This window comes from Malurus melanocephalus, unplaced genomic scaffold, assembly GCF_030028575.1.
Source record: "Malurus melanocephalus ecotype Western Australia unplaced genomic scaffold, MMel_1.1 scaffold_296, whole genome shotgun sequence".
NCBI lineage: Eukaryota > Metazoa > Chordata > Aves > Passeriformes > Maluridae > Malurus > Malurus melanocephalus.
The window spans coordinates 830,940-848,548 of NW_026623528.1; the positions used below are offsets into that span (position 1 = coordinate 830,940).

A 17,609-nucleotide genomic window follows, 5' to 3' on the forward strand; every position below is an offset into this window, starting at 1 on the left:
CCTGACTCAGCAATATGCCTGAGGCTTTTCTTTTCTCAGGCTCATATAGAAGYACCATGTACATGTCATTCAGGTTCTGTATGGATAGCAACGAAGTTATTCCCTTAAAGTTGCCCCAGGTGAGCAGAGGCCATGTGTCAGCAGGCRAAAGTCCACTGTGCAGAGCAGTTGAGGAGCTAAAGTTCGTGTTTACCTTTGTGGAAGGTCTGAATAGGCTGGACCCTGTGTGTTGCAATGAGGGAGCAGCCTTACTAGTCAGAGGACACATGGACAAATAGATGGGACACTCACTTCACACAGACAAATGGAGACACAAATCTCTCCCTGCATGGCTTTTGTAATTTTGAAAGAAGGTCTGATGATTTATGCTGTTGTGACAAAATCTGAAGTTAATCCCAAACTCTGCAAGCTGGTGTGGCATGTGGGTGTTGGGACAGCTCTGTTCTTATTGTATTATCAACAACCAGGCATGCTGCTGGGGCAGATCAGAGGGACAGATCTGTACCCACAAAAAAATCTCAAGAGAAACAAATAGAGGCATGAAATCAATGAGCRAAATCCCTTTGTGGCTATTCCCACCCCAACTTGTGCAACCTTAGATCCTCTGCAGCCTCATCTCCACACCTTGCCTTTCCTGAGCATTTCCACATGCTCTGGGCTACAATCATGCCCTACAAGTGCACTGAGGCCACMGGCAAAACAACGTGGGGAAGTTTACACTGCAGCTTCCCCTCGCTGCCTGGGCTGCCCTGAGAAACTCCTCCTTTATGCACTCACTTACATGTGTAGGTAGAAACACAACCATGGATCTCGTGGCTTTTATTTACAGTCCAGTTAGAAAAGAGCATAACACCCCACCCCACTCCACCTCCCCCATCTGATTAATTTGCTACTTTTAAAAGAAATACGGTGTGGTTTGCCAAGACATACAAATTCCTTTGTTCAGAAAAGGCAAGGAAAGCAAGTGAACAGCATTTTTTTCCAGTTAAGCCAACTCCTTGATTACAAAAACACCATCAAAACTAGAAAAATATATAATACAGAGAAAATACTAGCAGGGAAGTAAACTACCACAAAACACTGACACAAAGAAACAAACTTACAAACAAACAAACAAAACTCCACTGAATTTTTTAAGGCCCATAAACCACCTTATTCCTGTCTCATCAATACAAGATTTATATCCCTGGAGGTGTGCCATGGAAGCTGYTCCATCCACACCAATGAACTGAGSCATCTGATATTGACACCCTCTGCTTACAGCTCCCAGTGCAGTAATGAAGATGGAGCTAGCAGGTTATTTGGCCCCAAGTCTCATACATCACACTTGTACATTCTCATACCAAGTGCTGTGTGTATATTTTTTTTTTCTCAGATGGAGCTGGTAATCAATTTTTTTCCCTGATGAATGCTACAGAATTAGGTATAAAATGCCCCAGCTTCCAGAATCAGGTATATCACATATAAACTCTACTCTCAGTAAAAAAATACATGCAGGTTTCATAATATCAGAGGGAAAGTTTAAAATGTCAAACACAATGAGCCTTTAATGCCCCAAAATCACAAATACACACCTAATTTTCTTTCTGTATTTTTACAYAATTCTTAAGATTATTTAAAGACTCATTATGTCCCGTGTTTGAAATGAACAACCACAATGCAGCAGTCTCCATATCTCAGGCCACAGCCCATTTACATCCAAGTATATTTTTAAGTACACTCATAATCTTAACCCTCTCAGGTAAAAACACCACCAAACTCAGAATCTCAGAAAACCAAAGACCATCTTTTCCTGATCCTTTGTTATCTCTTTCCTCCACTGYTTTGACAATTCCTCTCACTACCCAAACTCATCTCCACCTCCCCAGCTGCTCTCCCATCCTCTGTTTTCCTTCATTTCTCTCTCCCTCATCTACTTGCTTTTCCACCCATCCTTGGCTCCTCTCCACACAGAGCATGAAGCTCTGGAAAACCAATTTATGCCYAAAACCAAACTTCAATTAATCAAAGATAATTTTCTCATCCTTACACTTCTTTGACCCRATCTGATTTTTTAAAGCGCTGAAAGCTTTTTCAGAGAAGAGCAGTCTTGGGAAAGGGACTGATGCAGGGGYTCGGGGCTGTTGGTCCAAGAGGTTTTTCAGATCCAGGTCTCAAGTTTWATCCTGAGAAAGCAGCAATGGCCTCACGTCCTCTCCCGTGGGGCACACAGAGTTGTGCTAGCGGACAAAGGATGCCACATGTGCTGACACTCCAAAGGGAGCAGAATAGGCTGCTGCTAATCCTTGCAGGCCGACCACCAAGTAGTGACATCCCTTCTGCAGAACTTTGCCAACATTCTGGGGAGAGAGATAGGGGAAAGGGTCAAAAAAAAGGCAAAGTGATAGAAAATACCTTCACATGAAACCATTCCGACAGCCAATGTCACCRCCCCAGAAAATGAAATTCTCCCACAGCTAACGGAGGCTGCACAGTGGAAAAACATTTTACCATCTATTTTTATATAGGCATACACACCCACAGGGTATAGTTAAATTGAACGGATGCAGCCTCCACAGGAAGCCAGGCTTTTACATGTGATTCTATTCAAGAATAAAATTAGTTTAAATTCACCCAAGTTTGTAGAAGTACATGTTTCCCACATTACATGTTCTAACTATGTTAGTAACTCCTAAAAGCTCATAAGGTGTTAAAACTGCAGCTGAACAAGGGAGTAATCCTTTTATGGAAACTTCATTGGTTTTTGTCAAAATAAGATTTTTTTTTTTTGGTCTAAATATGAAAGTTTTGATCCACTTCTGTACACATTTAGGAACTCATCTGTGTACTGCACTAGAGATAACTTGCCACAGATTATTTAAYGGAAAACCTTAATCTAATTATAATTTCACTTTTGATCGTGTTTGCTCATGTGGCTGCTCACGATTGGGGAATTAATACAATGTGGTAAATTTTGGAGGAATATCAGACTTAATTGTTAATAATCTTCATGGTTGTGTGGGACTAGATTAAAATGACCTCTTATAACATGGAAAACACTGAATCTGACCAAATATTTTTAAATCAGTAAAATCCAGTCAATATATTCTTATGATTTYTTACAGCTGGGTTAAAGATGTGCTGGCACATAAAAATCTTCAGCTGTCATGATGCTACTTCATTGTTGAACTTTGCTGGTTTTACTCCTGTGGAAACTGACTTGAAGGGAGTTAAGATTCAAAATAAAAGCAGCCTGAGCCTGGAGGCAGATCCTGAGGCTGAAGAAGGATATGCAGGGCCTTCCCTTCCCAGATCTGACCCTGCCTCACTGTGTCCCAAWGGAGTCTTCTTTCCCCCTTCCTGCCTTAACTTACCTACCCAGACCTCACCTGTGCTTTCATGATTTTTTCTTTATGCCAGAGCCAAAGTGGCAAACCTTCCCTGTGGGAATGCCATGTGACCAACACAAGAGGGAATAMGCAGTGCCCAAGAACTGACCCGTGCTTTCAACATTGTTAAAAACACCCTTATACAAACAGCACCCAACAGCAAAGCGATGACCTGCTGCGACACAACCATGCTYACAAAACTGCAGCGTACAGGTCAGGCTTGAGACAGCTTCCTACTGTGTGGGACTGAAAAAAACACATTGCTGGAAAGTCACAAAGTATCAAATCAGCACAAAAGAATGAAATATTCTGTTCATTTATTTATGAAACAGCAGGATTTGGGAGGCAGTTCCTGACTATGCTGACATCTGTAAACTCAATTTCAAATGTAACTTTGCCAAGTTAATGGCATTTTYTGCATGTCAGACATAGCAAGCATATCTTTACCAAAATCATGGGGTTTTGACAAAATGCAGTAGAAAGTCATGTCTCATACTGACATCCATAATCTCAGCAGCAGGAAAGGATTCCTGACAACAGAGACAGGTCTTTCACAGAAACTACTTCTGGCTACGAATATCCAAGACATACCTGAGATGTACTTAAGTGACGTGAACAAGAGAAAAACAATCAAATTCTTCCCCATATCACTTTTGTAACCAAAGACACCCGTCTTCCGGTGGGAAAAACACCAAACCACCACAGTAGGACTTGTGACTTCCCACACAGGAAAGCAAAAGAACAATTTTGATCCAAAATAGTTGCTACAGAGAACAAGCTGCATTTTTTTCCCCTGTAACTCACAGCAGTGATTTCTAGGAGACACCTTGGCCAAGGAATGTCCTGAAGGCCTGTTTACCCTTTCGTTCGGGCACTTCATTAGAAGGGAAAAAAAATGTAGGCCAATTAACTGGAAGTTTAAAGGAATAGTTTTAAAACAATGAACTGCCGAGGGAAAAGCAGAACCAAGCAAGGCAAAGCACCCGTCACATGGATCAGCTTAGTGTCGTTTTCACTTCGAAGAGAAAGRTTTTGTGCTCTTTGATCCAGGCGAGGGTCGGTGTCCTGCCCTTCCCAGCAGCACCGGCTCCTTCGCGGGCAGGTCCAGAGCAAGCCCTGACCCCCACAGGGCAGCCGGACGCTGGCTCTGAAATGCCTGCGGAATAAAGGGCATTCCGAGAGCCCCTCGGAACTGTCGGAGCCGAGGCCCCGCTGCCCTCCCGGCACCGCAGYCCCCGTGCCGAGGGTCCCCGCTCCGGCCTCCCCCGGCGCGCTGTGCCCTCACCTTCCCGTACTTCTTGAGGCGCTTTCCGTAGGGCCGCTTGCCGGAGCCCCGCGGCGGGCGCAGCGGCTCGTAGGAGCCGGGCAGGGCGGCGAAGCGCACCTTCTTGGCCCCGGTGCCCTCCTCCTCCTCCTCCTCCTCCTCCGGCAGCGCCGCCGGCAACGGTGCTCCCGCGCTGCCCTGGGCCCCCACAGCCGCCTCCTCCTCCTCCTCGCCGGGCAGGATGGAGACCTGGTCGTCGCCGGCCCCGCGGCGGGAGAACCTGCCYCTCACCTTGGCGCCCAGCCGCGCACCCACCGTCATGGTGCCGCCGGGCGCCGACCCGTCTGCGCCGACCTCGGGCGCTTCCTCCGCCGCTGCGCCACAGGTGTGGCCGGAGGCGGCCGCTGCCCCCTCCCCGGGGCGGGACGGCTGCGGAAAGAGGCGCCCCGACCCCGGCCAGGCGGCGTCCCCAGCTCCGGACTCCGGTCCCGCCGCCGCTCTGCGGCGGGAAGCTGGGTCGCGTCTTGCCGGGAAAGCGGGGAGATGCTGCGGGGAGCCCGGGACTGGAGCCCGTCAGCTCAGCAGGGACAGGTGAGCGCTCGACGGGGCGGCACAGCCCCGCACCGCCCTCGGGCTGCTTCGGCCTCGGCGCGGCGAGAGCCGCGACACCTTTGGAAACTCCTTCGGTGGCACCGCACGCACTGCCCCGGCCCACGGCGGCACCGCTCCAGGAGGTCACGCCCTTTCCCGTCAGAGAAAAAAGCCAAGCTCCTTGGACATCCCTCCATTATAGGTGTTGCTACTAAAGCTGTGCGTGAACAGCCTCTTCTGCGTTCGGCTATCCCTGGCCAAGGGGAAGGTACCGAAGAAGTTTCTCAGCGGCTTTTGCCCAGGTGCTGGGGGAGGCTGTGACAGCCCCACCTCTGTGGCTGGGATGCTGCGGTGTAACAGCTGCCTCTCCCAAGCGGTGCTCCTCACCTCGGGTACGTCAAAAACCGCAAAATTGTATAGGGAGGATAGATACAACTTATTTAACCCGCTGGTGTATTTATCAATATTTGATATGCATATGAATGCTTTGGACAAGCAGATGCAACAGAGGGACAGAGTAATCCTTTACCTTGGATTTTTCTTACCGAGGAACAAAGCCTTCAACCTGTGCCCATCTGAGATGTGTGCATGACATTTGGGAAGTAAATTCTACACTTAGCACTGTTATCTGCCTCAAGAACAGTGATTTAATATTTTCAYAGCTCCAGTCGGAAAGCTGTGTAAAGAACAGTGGGACCATGTCCCTGAACGGTAGAAGGTGTGGGCCAAGTCTCCAGACTGTCACTACAGAAGCACTCTATCCCATCCCCTATTTTGTATATAAGGTGTTATTGGTCCTGCTACCATTGTCAAGTTTTAATTCTCCAGAAGGCTGAGGTACTGACCTAAACCCAGCACAGGATTGTTGCTCACCAAATGCCAGTCCCAAAGGGACGCCTACCACACATCATGTGTGCTCCTCGGAGCTCCTCCTTCCCCTGGGCTGTGGCAGCATCTGCACGGCCCGTTTCTGAGACACTTCMCCCACCTCCGGGGCCAGATGTTGAGCTTGCCTGCATCCTGGAGGTGCAGGTGTGTCCTGAACACTGCAGACACTGAAACAGAGTAGCACCACAGGTCCACMATTACTGCATGGTGGGGAACCTGAAGCAGCAAAGCACAGGACAGGTGAAGTTTACATTGCTGTAGCTTTTCATGTGCTACTTTCTTAGTTTGAGGGAGGAGGTGATTGTTTGATGCTGATTAAGCAGCAGCATCAAGAAATAAAATGTCAATAATCTGTTCATCAGCTGCTAAATCGCTTCGGGTTAATAAGAKAATTTTTCTGGGGCTTTGAAAAGTGTTTATTTTTTCTATATAGATCCATTAGGGCATATATACTTGCCCCTAAATGAGAAGCTGAGGTAGATAATCTTTCACTATCTTCTCAAGAGGGGCAAGACTTTCTCCACAGACTGGGTTAGGTTTGCACCCCACAAGTTTGCTCCCTTTTCCAGAATTCAGCTATCAAAATCTCACAGAATAGACGTCTCAGCGGAGATTTACTGTCTTCATTTCCAAGGCGGCAGGCGAGTCACATGTTCTGGGTATGYTTGAGGTACCTTGAGATGTATGACACCAGGTACCAAAATCTCATGTCCTAACAGTTCATGGAATTCTAGCATCATCATGACCATATGGCATTTATGACCCCACTTGGTTCTCCAGCAGTGTGTTCAGTCAGTGGACCCAGAATGACTGTTTATTGTATTTTCACTGATTTATATACACTTTAAAGTTTTAAACTGGACTGTATGAAAAGGGGATGCACTGAGTTTGGAAATGTCTGTATACATCAAAGAGAGAAATAATGCAAAAACCCCGCCCCAACCCACACCAGCTGAACCATGCAGTAACCTCACTGCTCACCCTYCACCATCCCAAACATCCCCAAGAGATGCTGCCAACAAATTACAATTGAACTCACGAGGCCTCTGAAGATTTGAAGCACCCCTATCCTTGMCTGGAGCTGGGAAATACAGTGTGGCATTTAAAACTCTTATTTCTAAAGTTGAAGCTGTGCTGATAAAATGCCACACCAAAACACTCCCACCTGGAAGGTGGGAGCATTTGGATCTGAAATGCAGCTTCTGCCACTCTTACCAAAGGAGTAACTTATGCATCAGGTCCAGCACAAGGTAGCTGTTGAGGGAGCCCAGAAACAGGCACTGAGGATTTGGTAAGCACCATCTCACTGATCCCACACTAAGATGACTCTKCTTGCCAATAAAACCAGATTTTTTTCAAAACTGCTTTCTCCAATCTTCCCAACTTATTCCTRCTGGGGCAGCAGGATGTTTGGAAAGCCAAATGCTGCACTTGTGTGCATCTACACCCTTCACACTCAACCTGTGTCCTTGCTGAAGCTCCTGGTGTATTTGCTATGGAGAGCATTAGTTGGGGCACAGCTCATCTTCCAGCAARGCAAAAGGAGGAGGGCAGCAGGGTTTAGGAATCAGTGTGATTTCACACTGCTGGCAGTCACTGGAAAGCCATTTGCAAACTGCCCCTATATATATAAACATTAAATTGGCAGTGCCATGTTTCATGGGAGAGTTGAACTAAAATGTGTCAGCTCTGCCCTCTGGAAAAGCTATCTGTGTTTTATAAAACATGACTGTATCTCCAGTTATACGGAGCAGTGAAAGCCAGCAACAATCTAGGGCAAAGTTAGCYATGGAAAAACAGCGGCTGTAAAGCGGGAAGCTTTGCTAAGCACTTAATCTACTGTCTCACAGCATGACCTATATTTTTTCCAGTGAACCTTTCAAAAAGGCAAAGGGTTTTGTTTCATGACCAAGTTCATAAATGACCTTGGATTAGCATTATAGTTAGATTCCAGTTGTGTATTTTAAAGAATAATCGAGCATTTATGGACATTTACGGTTAAATTGAGCAGACATACAACTGCCTCCTCCCCAGAGGAGGCTGATTTTTGGTGAATTCCTGTAAAAGCTCCTGGACATCCATTTCTAAGCAATGCTAAATCCCTGCTAGTTTCTGAAAAGTACAGGACCACTGAACCCATGCAATGCTAATTCTGAATTCATCCAATGTCGAAGATGGAGCCTGTGCACCTTAAAACTGTTTTGCTACCTACAGTAATGACTGTGCTTTTATAAAGGGCAAACAACAAGTATTTTAGTATGAGAACTGTTCAAGTAAGTTTTAATAGAGTGCACCAGTGAATCAAGATGACTTGCATCAGATTTTGTTTCAATGAACATCAGATAAAAAAAAAAGAAAAGGGGCTACAGTTCTTTCTTTCCAAACACCACCCTTTTTCTAAGGCAACAATACACGTCCATTTCCGAACATAACTGTTACATAGGAAAGCTACATCACAGTACAGTATGTAAAGTCCATCTCGGTCAAGAAGCCATTAGAGAATGGCACATTTACTACACTTACAGCTTTCTAACTTAGGGTTACAGAGTTTACCACAGCTTTTTTTTTAGTTTTTATTTTTTAAAGTGACAATTTCTTAATGAACTTTCTATTCTTCACAAGAGTGTGCAGATGGGGCCCATATGTTGATATTACAGTAATTACGACATTAAATAACATTGCACAACCAACCTCTATGGTTAATTCAGTACAAAAGAACAAGTATTAAAATGTACCAGTACTAGTGGTTTTACACAGTTTATAATCATTAATTATGAAGGAAAAAAAATGTGGGGCTGGTTTTTTTTTCTTTTCTGTAGGCAAGTGCCTAATTACAAAGCTGCACATTACAGGCATAATGATGTGGAATAAATACGAGAAATCTGGTAAAATATTAAACACAAACAGGTTACATGGGAACAAACTGTACAACCACGAAAGCATAAATCAACAGGTCATCATTATAAACAATGTATGTTTAGCTGTAAAATATTATGTGGAATTGCATGTACTCTTTGGGGGCACATGTTCCAAAAGCCGAGCTGATTCCTGAGGTGGTATTATTAACTTATACAATTGGTCAACACTTCAGATTATCTTGTGCTATTAAACAGTTCCAATGTTAATATATTTCCATAAAATGGAATTTGTAGTATTCTGAAGGCAGCAAATAAGTGATATTTTACACCAATGTATTCAAATGAATCAATTCCGGTTCTTTGTTTTGGTGCTACATTTGTTAATGGGCCATGGGAATACGCACTGGAATTTGCAGACAGAAATCACTTATGCCTGGTTTCTGTTCCCCCACAGCTCTGAGCTGGCCAAAGGCAGAACAAAGTTTCTAAACTGTAAGTGCCAACACTGTAAACATGTTTGTCTCTTTTTTTTCAACTAAACACTGTCCAATAACAAGGATAAGAGCCAAAGATTAGCAGGAACAGTCTCATGTAGAACCAAAGCCAATTACTCATTGACTTTTGGTTCAACTTATGAACGATTTTTAAATAATTAAAAATGGTCATGCTACAGTTGTGAAAACTAGTTTTGTGCATTTGACTCAGGACACAAGTTTTTTAAAAAACGCATGGTAGAGGTAAGACTTATAAAACCCACCAAAAATGTAAATGATAGGGAAGAACTTTTCCAACTCAAAGCATCGAACATACATTTCTGTGCAGAAATCTAGACAACTATACAAGATCTGAATTTAAGCAGTCATCTTTTTATTATACAACTCTATGAACATAGAATGAACAGAATGCTCTATATACTTACCTGTACATGTGAACATAACTTCTTTAGCTACAGTTATTTAATATAGGTCATACTGGATTTAACTTTACAATTCTGAATAACTATGTATAACCTTATTGCAATAAGGGTAATTTCTACATGGGGAGTTTCACAGGCCAATCACATTAGGCGAAACCAGTACATTCAAAGTGTAGATCATGTATGAATCTTCCCTGATCCCAAAGAATTTAGGTTCTCTTTACAGCTTAAGCTCGTTTGCTATCTTGGATGCAATGTTCTTAAATGCGATAGAAGTCCCAGATATTCTCTTGAAGCGAACTCCATTGAGCGACAATCGTGGCAGTTTGCAGACTTCCATCTCCCACTGAACAAGGCTGTCTTGTCGTGCRTCGCCGTGGACACAGAATAGCAAAAACCTCTCTTTTTGTTCATAATCACAGTTATTAGCATCTAACACTTTCCGAATTTCTCTCATCATATCGTTCGGGTCCATAGAACTTGTGGTCTTCATACTCCACGTGAACCGCAAGGAGCGTGGCTTYGAATCTTTGCTATCCTCCTTCTCTCTGTCTTTAGGGTCCCCAGAAACACTCCTGGAACAAGTGACATAYAGCAAAGTCAAAACCAAACCAGTGTAGCAAAGAAAGAGAAGAGAAATACAGTTCTTGAACAGGGGTTTCTAAACTGCCATTGAGACACCACTAGGCACAGGCAAGCTAATTCAAGGAGTTAGATGGACACTGCTGGAACACTCATGCCCCGTGTGCTGCACATGTGAGCTCAGCACARCACCGTGCCACAATAGTGGCACACAGCAAAGCAAGTTTGGAAACCCCTGCTCTTCAATGTTCTGATGAAAACATGTGCAATGGTAACTGCAGCAGACACACGTTACTCCATACTGCTCCAAAGAAAGTGGAATCTATGTAAAAGCATGACTGAAGTTCTGCTGATTTCATGGTCTGGAGCATGCCATACACCAACAAAACTGAAGTTGAGGGACACAGTCCTGAAGCAGAAATCATACTGTAAAAGCAGCAAGAGGAAGAAATCCCACCCTGCAATTTACAACTCTTTAGTTAATTCCCTCCCCTCTTTTCTGCCTTCCCCCCCTTTTGTATTTGTTTAGATTTTTGACCTCTCTCTGTGTCAAAAGACTTTATAATAACGTGTTTTATTTTAACTGATGAGGCAGAATATTGGACTGCAATTTGGTTGTAAACAGCCTGTCAGTCACTATTGGATTACACGGCCAGCAGCTTTTACACATAAGAAACAGTGACGTGTATTTTACAAATACAGACACAAAGTATTTTATTTGATAAAGGACAAAATTGCAAGGGAGCAATTTCCAATTAATGCTCTTAGTCTGATGTTTCCTTATCAAATTAGATTACTTACTCCATTGCACAAGAAATTTTGAGAACCAGCACTAATAATTTTAAAGTAATTCCACAGTCAGCTGTATCTGTTCTTGTCCCAGGTATTCCTGATGCTGATGCCTCCCCATCCATCACTTGGGGAAAAGTGCTGCTCTCATTTTGAGTCTATAAACTGTCATTATTCAGAGAGGAGTCAAAACAAGCACTTGTAATTAAACTTTGCGTGACCCCTAGAGAACCACATTCATATGAAGGGATAGAGCAGGGATAAGATCTCAAATGACTTTTTTAGGCCAAAACAGACACTGTAGGATGACAAAAAGCAGAGAAAGCTAGAGAATGAAAGCAAGAGCTGAATACAACTTTATACTTCGACTACTCAATATCTTTTCCTTTTCCACATCCAAGAATTTGACAGCTAGTAGACTCTGAATTGAAAAGGGCTAACTTAGATAAATGCATTGTGTATTATTTACAGTGTATCCTGTTAAGAATGTGCTGTTTAGTTTTTGAATAGAGGTTTTCTGTTTTGAAAACTAAATTAATACTTTCTGTAACTGATCAGTTTAGAATGAATGCAAACTACAATGCCTGTTCATTAGAGAGCAGAAAAATAAAGAGGTATGCACTGTGCTTAAGCACACCAAAAATGCAGAACYAAATGCTGAAACATGGCAAAAGAGCAGATAAACTGGAAAATGAGCATATGAAGGAATGTTTTATTGCTAACAAAGCATCTATAGATTTGTGTACAGTGGTTGCCACAGAAATTCAATACTTGGCGGTCACCACCCCTTTTGTCTGAATGTCACTTGCTTTATTTCTCAGAGCAAGTGACATTCATTTCTCAGGGACCGTAAGGTGTTTACTTATGGCAAGCAGCAGCTTTAGGAATGAGCACGGTACGTAACTATAGTAAAAATTTAATAGATACATAGATACACACAGACACACGAAGTATTTACATTGTCCACTGAAACCAAAAGTAAACACCATTAAATATTTGTAAGTCAAAACATGATTTTAAGTGTCTAAAGGATTAACTCCTACAGGGGGCTTTATTATTCAATGGAATATGCTTACAAAAGGTTTAATATTAAATACTTCGCAAGAAAGCAGAAATGAAGGATATAAAGGACCTCACCAAGACCCCCTCCCCCCAAAGAGGAAACATTTTTGAAATACAGAATACTTAAGCACTATTCTTTTTTACATCCTGATTAAAAGGCTTTAAGAAATCACTTGATTCGAAAGACCTAGGAGCGAAGTATTAATAGTGACTCCTCACCTTGAGGTGTCAGTTCTGCCACTGGCTTCGCCTTCACTTGGATCCCTCAAAACAAAGTTAAGGTTGAGATTCAATGATAAAGGTGCAAAATAAAAGTTAAGAAAACCTACACCTAAAACAATGTTAAATAGCTATTGAAGAAAAAAAAAATCAGTATAATAATGTCAAGCCTAATACTGTTTAATAATATTTTTCCACAGCTGTAATTCTAGTTTCCCTTTATGATACCTTAGCTTCTTTCAGCTCTGACATGTAATTGTTTTATTTTTTTCCCCAATTGAAATTAACATGTTGCTCTAAACCTACTGCAGACAGAGCGATGGCCACATGTAATTCCAGCAAGCACAGAGGAGCAGTTGGTCGAGGTGGTCCGGGGGGGCTCCACTGCGCACCCTTGTGGGTCAGGCCTTTGTATCTCAGTCCTGAAAGCACTTTGAGACACGCCCATGCTTAAGCACACTCAAATGATTAACAGTAAGATGTGCCTAAGAGCTTGTGAGACCAAATACTTGGAGCCCAGTTCAGGGAGGTTACTTTGACATCTGCTTAACTTTAAATCAGCTGTTACACCGACTTCAGTGAGATTACCAGAGAGCTCARGATTAAACATATCTTCAATTTCTTGCATTAGAGCTGTGCTTTGCAAGTAACTGTTTTATATTATGTCTTTTTAGTATGAAGCAACTTGAAAGATATCCACAGATTGGATAAAGCCACCTACATAAGTTTCTAGTGCTGCTGTACCAACATTTTAGCAGCCCATTTCTATTACCTAATTAATATAATACTTTCAAAACACAAATACTTTAGTAACTAACACCAGGGAAGTATAATTTGACATAAATCATCAATTCAAGATACTTCAATACCCTATTCACTAAGCATTCTCATTATGCGTCTATTTTAAATACTTACCAGAAAAGGCATTTACCCTTGTCAAAAGTTAGTAAAAAAGGCTTTCATGACACCTTCTAGTCAAAGTACACTTTAAACCATTATTTCCTGAACAGTACAGAAGTTCAGTTATGTGATCCAACTTAAAGAACAGCAAAAATATAAACCCCCGAACCTCCACCCATGTAATCCCAGGTATTAAGTGTCAAAGAACCCAAACTTAAAAAAGATAAAAATACACCAGAACACCTCACCATCACAAGCAACAAAACAAACACACACCCTACAGGGCCTTGACAAAATATACTTTTAACAGTATAAAACATAATAGGAAATGGTATAAAACCTTCTATAGTAAATATAGATTTTAAATACATCAGTTTAAGATATGTTAATTCTAAATACATAGTTTAAAATATTATTTTAATATTGTCATTTAAGATAACGAAAGTATTATTTCTTTTACCTAACTCTTAAAAAAATTCATGACACCATTCCTTGCAAATAAAAATTAGCTATTGCACCAAAAAAACAGCCTGGGCTCTTGAAATGGGTTAGTTACTCAACRGAAAATACCTTTCTTCCCATTTAGAATTCTACACTGACAACAACTGACTAACTTTACTGTGATATTTTTTTCCTCTTTAAAATCAGCAAACAATTCTCTCCTTGCAACTACTAAGTGCTGGAGATACCAATAATGGAGGATCATAGTCACGTATGTTCAGGTTTCTGGAAAAAGAAAATAATTAGTGTATTTTTTTCTTTTTAGGTCTTCATAACAGGTATTACTGAGACACATACTGATACTCTATCAGTACACCAGGTCAAATCAATATTGTGAGGAACATCACTACATTTCCAGCWTTCTCTCTTCTCTTCCCTTGTAGTTCCACCTTATGCAATTCATTAGATTTTACTTACAAATTTGCAACTACTAGCCTAACCTAATTATCTTTCTTTCCCTACACACAAGTAATAGAATTCAGTGCATAACAGCATGATTCTGCAAGGGAAAGAGAACTTTCCAATATATAATTGTGTAGTAAAACTGAGAATAATGCAGTATGAACACATCCATAAACAGGCTTGAGAATTAATAGATAAATCACTGTTAGAAAGAGGCAAACTGAAAAGTAAGTCCCCTCTTATGACTGCTAAGTCAACAGTCACTTGATATGACACTGAGTATTTGAAAAATCTTTCTCAGCACCTCTCCTCACAGTATTATTGTTAGCATCATCACCGGAATGAATGCAGACCCAAGATGTGTGGGTTTTCTTGTTTCAGAAACCTGAACKTACATTAGAAGAAGCTGGTGACATAATAAAAGAGGCTCTATGATACCAAAATACCATTATTTCCAGACTTCCAGACTTCTGCCTGCTTCTAACCTCTCATTTATTGACAGATTTTAGAATCACTTGAAACAACTTAGGTAATAATAGGTAAATACCTGTTTCTTTTAAGCAAAGCAATAAAATGATGGTAAATATAGCACTTGCAATAAACTGCATACAGTTAAAAAAGTAAAATATCGTTAACATTAAATAATGACTCATTTTGAAGTCACTGTTGTCAGTATTAAAATTAATTTAATTGTAATTTAATTGCATCACAGCTGTGAAACAGGAGCAAAAGCCCCTTTTGAGCAGTATTCTCTTGCTCCTTTAAGATAAAGAAGCAGAATAGCTGGTCAAATGATGGTTATGATATAAACAGAGAAGTGAAACATGGCAGATTCTCGAAGGAATACACAAACCAAGCAAAATTCTAACTAGATTTATATTTACTTCAGACTTGAACTGGAAATTGACAAAGACTTTGCAATYAGGGCCCTGATTATAAGCTGGGCTTTAAAACTTCTTTCCTGTTAAAACTCCAAGTACCAACCTGCGAACAAACTTGGAGGTTATCTTGCTGATGATGCCAGTTGATGTCCCTCTCCTGGCGTGTGCAAAAGCCCCGGTTTCGTGGGAGGGCGAGGCGGGCGGGCCGTTGTAGGTGGCGTTGCGCCGCTCCCGCAGCTGCTCCCCGTGGAAAGTGCTTCGGCTGGAGCTGCCCCGGGGAAAGCGGGTCCGGTCTGGAGTGGTAGTGCTAATGCTATGAGCAGATGGGGAGGCAGCAGGCACTCTTTGAGTTGCACTGCTGGGAAAACAGAAGCATAAATAACGAGAAAGACTAGGCTAAAAGCCCTCCTACATGACAACTGTTTGTCAAAGACAGGAAAGAAACCCTGCTCTTGAGTCTTTTTAAAAACTGAATGTGCTACCGATTTATGATTCATACTAAAAAAAAAATCAAGAGATATTTTCATTGTAAAATCAAATTATCTCAAGTATTACAGCTGTTTAAAAAAAACTATTCATAGATAATTTGTCAAAGGTAAAATGTAGAAAAGTCTGTAGCAAGATCTAAAAGTGTTTTCAGCTCTCTCCCAGAAAAATGTGTCCATTAACACGTTTAACACAAGCAYTCCCAAAAAACTTAATGGATATTTCTTAAGTCATAACCTGAGAGAAATAAGTGTATAAAGCTATTCAGGCAGTTAATAATAAGAACTATTGTAGTGTAGTGGTGCTTTCAGACACCAATGAGCTTAGCAATCTACAAATCAGAGTGGTTAAAATTCCAGTATTTTATTYCAATGTATGGTGGCCCGCATTGTACAGTCCTGTCTAAAGCAGTCAAATTTGTAACAAATTAAGTTTTCCAGAAGTTTCCAGAGGGAGGCAGTCAAGGAACTTGAATTAAACGTATGCAAACGTGGACCATGAATAAAACCATGCCAAATCATCTGTAATCCCCACAATACTTGAGTAAGCTACTGTTTAAAACCAGAATGCAATGTGGCAATTTTGACTGGATTACCAACACTTCGAGGTCTACCAYGAACTGAACAACAGCATTTTTGAAGTGCAAAGCAGTAAAGAAATGACTRTCAATCTGTTACCTTGGTCGGTAAGCTTCAGTACCATCTTTGATGGTTGGCAGTGTGACTTTGATAGGGTGRCCAGAGGCAGACATAGACTTTTGATGTCGAGGGCGTGTGGAGACAGAGGCCACTGCAGAGCCTGCAGAGGATGTGCTGCTTGCAGACATTTCCGTCAGGCTTTTTTCATGGCAGCAAGGCAGGAGGGATGGACAAATGGCAAGGGAAAAGAAAGGTTAGTGTAAAACCCCTTCAAAAAAAAAAAAGAAACAAGAGGGAAAATAACTGATTTCTTCTTTTAGAACACAGCAGTGCTGTTTAATTAAACAGAAGACTGAGTGACCGGGTCACTTTAGCCTTAGTCAGCTAAAGAATTCTGAGAAAATTWTGCTCATCCATAAATGAATTCACAATATATGTTAAGTCAGGCCTTTTCATTCCTCCCAAGATGAAAGCTTACACACACAATATTCAAAGTAATGAAGAAAGACTACAAAGAATACAAAGACATTAGAAAAAATACTGAAAAAGAAATTCACAAATAGACCTAAATAGACACTCCTTATGTGAAGTGAATACCCTCAACTGCAGTTAAAACAAACATCTAAAACATGAAACATTTGGAACTGCTGTTTCATTATCAYTTAGAAGTGACTTTTTAAAAGACGAATTTGTCCTTCTCCTCTGGACTATCCCAGACACTGCTGGGCTGAGTCAATCCTTTCAAAGTACAGTTTCTTCTACCAGCACTTTTATTTCTCCTTCTTTAAGTGGCAAAAAAAAAGATGAAAGTAGTGGCAAAACTATTGTGCCATTAATTTTTAAAACAAAAGTCAAATGAATTAAGGCAAAATACAGCTTTGTGTCTACAAGCATAAGTGAAATGGCATTAATAATATATTAGCATCTGGAGTCCCACAGCTAAATAATATCTGTAGCAAAGAGGTAAAGATTTCAGATGAATAATTTGATGACACAAGACATTCATCTGCACCAAGTTCAAATTTAACTGCAACACTGCCTGTTTTGTCGGAAAGGCGAAKAGTACAAAAAGTACTCAAAAGAAAATAATTTTTCATTTTTCAGAACATGCTCAAAGAACTGAGCATGACACTCATTACACTCATGAAAGGAACAGGGATTAAGAGTCTTGTAAAAGTATAGAAAAAAATTGAACTGTAAAATGAAAAACTGAAAAAATCCCTTCTCTTTGTATTGTTTTATGTTAAATCTCTTGAAAGAAAAG

General features: G+C 41.4%; 2 protein-coding genes across 6 annotated transcripts in view; both read right to left on the bottom strand.

Annotated features, from left to right (window-relative positions):
• Window positions 1–1,402: 1,402 nt before the first annotated feature.
• Window positions 1,403–5,089, bottom strand: CUNH1orf115 (chromosome unknown C1orf115 homolog). Its single transcript, XM_057376951.1, has 2 exons — window positions 4,654–5,089; window positions 1,403–2,339 (listed from the first exon to the last, which is right to left on the bottom strand). The coding sequence occupies exons 1-2, from the start codon at window positions 4,951–4,953 to the stop codon at window positions 2,220–2,222; spliced, it is 420 nt and encodes a 139-aa protein (XP_057232934.1). The 5' UTR covers window positions 4,954–5,089; the 3' UTR covers window positions 1,403–2,219.
• Window positions 5,090–8,855: 3,766 nt separating this feature from the next.
• Window positions 8,856–17,609, bottom strand: part of MARK1 (microtubule affinity regulating kinase 1) — a 57,482-nt gene continuing 48,728 nt past the window's right edge. For 2 of the 5 annotated variants that reach the window (XM_057376944.1, XM_057376948.1), the window contains 4 exons: window positions 16,385–16,543; window positions 15,325–15,579; window positions 12,538–12,582; window positions 8,856–10,460 (listed from right to left, as the gene is read on the bottom strand). In XM_057376944.1, coding sequence (XP_057232927.1) covers window positions 10,106–10,460; window positions 12,538–12,582; window positions 15,325–15,579; window positions 16,385–16,543 — 814 coding nt within the window. In that variant the 3' untranslated portion in view covers window positions 8,856–10,105. The remainder of the gene's footprint in view (window positions 10,461–12,537; window positions 12,583–15,324; window positions 15,580–16,384; window positions 16,544–17,609) is intronic. The other 3 variants (XM_057376945.1, XM_057376946.1, XM_057376947.1) reach the window with 3 other exon arrangements.